Source organism: Contarinia nasturtii, unplaced genomic scaffold (assembly GCF_009176525.2).
Source record: "Contarinia nasturtii isolate CC-2019 unplaced genomic scaffold, AAFC_CNas_1.1 Cnas_scaffold_1533, whole genome shotgun sequence".
NCBI classification, from domain to species: domain Eukaryota; kingdom Metazoa; phylum Arthropoda; class Insecta; order Diptera; family Cecidomyiidae; genus Contarinia; species Contarinia nasturtii.
In genome coordinates, this window is record NW_022198868.1 from 618 (window position 1) to 4,091 (window position 3,474).

General features: G+C 35.8%; 1 protein-coding gene across 1 annotated transcript; it reads right to left on the reverse strand.

The window, feature by feature from the left end:
* Positions 1-493: 493 nt before the first annotated feature.
* On the reverse strand, positions 494-2,430 carry LOC116346472 (ATP-dependent DNA helicase pif1-like; the record flags this gene model as incomplete). Its single annotated transcript, XM_031776543.1, has 4 exons — positions 1,743-2,430; positions 1,557-1,661; positions 1,190-1,494; positions 494-1,090 (listed from the first exon to the last, which is right to left on the reverse strand). Coding segments are annotated over exons 1-4 (1,695 nt in total), but the record flags the coding sequence as incomplete, so codon positions are not given.
* Between the last annotated feature and the right edge of the window lie 1,044 nt (positions 2,431-3,474).

Sequence of the window (3,474 nt, forward strand, 5' to 3'; positions counted from 1 at the left end):
GGACGCCTTTTATTATGTGCTAGATCATTTCCAGTCTTTTCATGAGACAAATAAAAAAAGTGTTGTTTTTATAGTATTTTTCATTTAAACATTTAATTGAGTTTGATGTTATTAACACATAGAGGACGAAATTATATGAGCTACATAAACGATTTAAATTATTGATTACTAGCAACTACTCGCGCGCTTCGCCCGCTCGTAGCAGCTACCTCATGCAAATAATATATTGAAAAAAACTGTTTCTTTCAAATTGGACGGTTACTCGCTCGCTTCGCTCGCTCGTAACCTTATTCTTTTTCCTTAACGGTAGTAAGACGAACTTTTCCAACTCAGCAATAGCAATGTACGTATAGATTGTGATATGTAAATGAAAACATGAGATGTTGATATTGAAATTTAGTTTTTGGAGATTTTATTCTAATACTTTTTTATATACAATGTTTTTGGTTTTTTTGTTTGGCGCATAAACAACCAAATTATCAGGTGCGCCAACCCGTGCACATCCAACATATAGTTGACCATGCGCAAAACATGGATTTCTTAAATTTAATCCTGCAATTTTTAGTGTTTGGCCCTGTGCTTTGTTTATTGTCATAGCGAAGGCCAGTCGTACTGGAAATTGTAAACGTTTGAATTCAATAGGTGACTCCGTAGATATAATTGGAATTCTGGGTATAAGCACATCTTCTCCTTTGTGTTTTCCATTCATTATCGTTGCTACAATTAAATTCTGTGTCAAACTTTTGATTGCAACTCTAGTTCCATTGCACAGTTTTGGTGGATCCAAATTTCTTATGATCATTAAAGTTGCACCAGTCTTCAATGATAATACATGTGGTGGCATTCCTATTGGTTCCAACGAATTCAAAAATTCAATTGGATAATTAACACTTTCACATTCGTTCGTAACTGTGTCAATGGATTTGAATTTTGCTGTTGAATCTGGAATTCGCTGCAGTATTTGATGATTTATTTGATTTACGTCATCATTTTTCGGTGCTAATATGGCGCGTTCATATAACCAATCATGATTTTTGTAGTTATTTGAAATATTAGGATAAACACTATTGATCATTTCTTGAAGAGAAGACTGCATTCGACAAAAATTCGCTGGAAACGATATTTCATTCGTATTTGGGTCAGTTGGATGCTTTCAATTGCCTATATTCAACAGTTGTTTTGAGAATACTTTTGCCGATGAATCGTTGTTTAAGTGTATACGCATGTTTGTTTCTAGTTGCATTTTTTCTACATGCTGCCACAGGTATGATGATTTTAGGCAGGCATTTATTTCATCTGCAGGCGTTGACCGTGGAATAACAGGCAATATTTGTCGAAAATCGCCTGCTAGTAATACGATTATTTTTCCCATTGGATGATCGTTCCCCTTCAAGTCACGTAGAGTACGATCTAACGCTTCGAACGACCTTTTATGTGCCATTGAACATTCATCCCAAACAATTATTTTACACATTTGTAAAACTTTTGCCATGGCTGTAAGAGTAAATCATTTATTGTTTAAATTGTTTCGCATGATTGTAATTCTATATTCATACCTGAATTTTTACCAATGTTACACGTGGGTGTCTCATTTTGATTATAATTTAATGGCAATTTAAATGTTGAATGTGCTGTTCTTCCACCATTGAGCAATGTTGACGCTATATGATTTGAAAAATAGCATAGATATTATAATTTACATAAACGTAAGATTTCATTAGTATAGACAAATAATGGTTTACCTATTCCTGATGATGCAACAGCGACCGCTATGTCTTCCTCTGATCGAACTTTTGCCAGAATCAAGTTCAATAGGAATGTTTTGCCTGTGCCTCCTGGAGCATCAAGGAAAATGATTCCGCCGTTATCCTTTGCAATTTTTTGCATCACCATTTCATAAGCTCGTCTTTGATCTTCATTCAATAATTTCTCATGGTTCTCAACGTATTCTCGTTGCTCATATACGTTGTATTGTTTTTCACGCATGAGATCTCTATTCGTCAAATTTGATCGGTTACACATTGGTGCTGGTAATCCCAATTGAAATAGAGTTTTATTATTGATCGAAATGCATTTTTCCTCCAATAAGATGAGTGCCTCGTTGAAAATTTCATCCGAAAATTGAACATCTATATTAGGATGCAGGATACGGGTTTTTCGTAGAATGTCCTCACTGAGACTCTCTTTATGCTTATCCCATAAACCTTTTGGATCAGACGGTGCGCAGGTTGTTATGATGATTGCAAATAAATTACGTATCTGGCGTGGATGCGATGTGAGTGTTGCTTCTTCCAATGCCTTATCCCAATGATCATCATTTTCCAGTAGACCAAGTTTAAGGCAAGCTTCTCTGTTTGTTTGACATAGCTCTCCATTCACAGTTCTTAAATCCTCAAATGATGTTGGTCCCTTCACTGTATGTAAAAGCATTCTTAGGAAATAGCATTCAGAATTGTTTGGATGAATGGTATACACTCTACCCAATGCACTACTTGCGAAAATTCCAGCGTATTCGGGATTTCGAGAACCTTAAAGAAGATTTATTCTTTTTTAATTATTATCTCACAATTAGTGGTTGACAAAAACATTTACGTACCTTGTTTTCTTCTGAAAAATTCATTTTTTTTTATCATCCCAAGTATAGTATTTGGCCACTTCAGAATACAACAATGTTTTCGCAAATGCGTCACTCCGGCAAAGTTGGAAAAATGCTGTTAATGTGGTGTTTTTCGGATTTGTGGCTCGTTCTTGTGCATTTTCTTCGGTAAAATATACACGTTGACCATTTTCCAGGTGAACGGATAGATGCATAACAGATGGATATCGTTCGTGAATATTAAAACCAAGAATTCGCCAGACTGCTTCATTACTGCTAATGTAACGTCCCATTTGATATTGAGATATTTCGTCATTTGCGTTTCCGTTGGAAAGTCCAAAAACTGCCATATCACTGCCCTTATGGACATACTTCAATATGTATTTGATGGATTTTACTGAATTGCAGTATTCAACATTGATATGTGCATTGAACATTTTCGATAATAGGGGATTGTATGGTACAATCCACCTATTATCAACAGTGACGTCAATATTTTTCACTTTGATAACGCATGCATGGCCTCCATCATCTGGTTTACGACGTCTGTACATTGGATATCCATCAGAACCTGTTTGTGTCTCTTGTATCAGTTCACGTGGATACTTTTTGGTACACTTTCCATCCTTCATGCAAGGTGAGTTCGGATTCCATCGCCCACATGGTCCGTGAATCATATTTTTTCTCACAATTTCAAATAGAACGGGATCTTCCTGTGGATTTGGTAGCTCAGCGGAAATCACATTGTCAATTTGAATTGGAGTTATTTTGTTTTTCAACCAAATCAATATATGAGCATGCGGAAGACCTCTTTTTTGCCACTCAATCGAATATTGGATTATTGGATTATTGGATTTGAACGGGGAGTGTACTGTTCT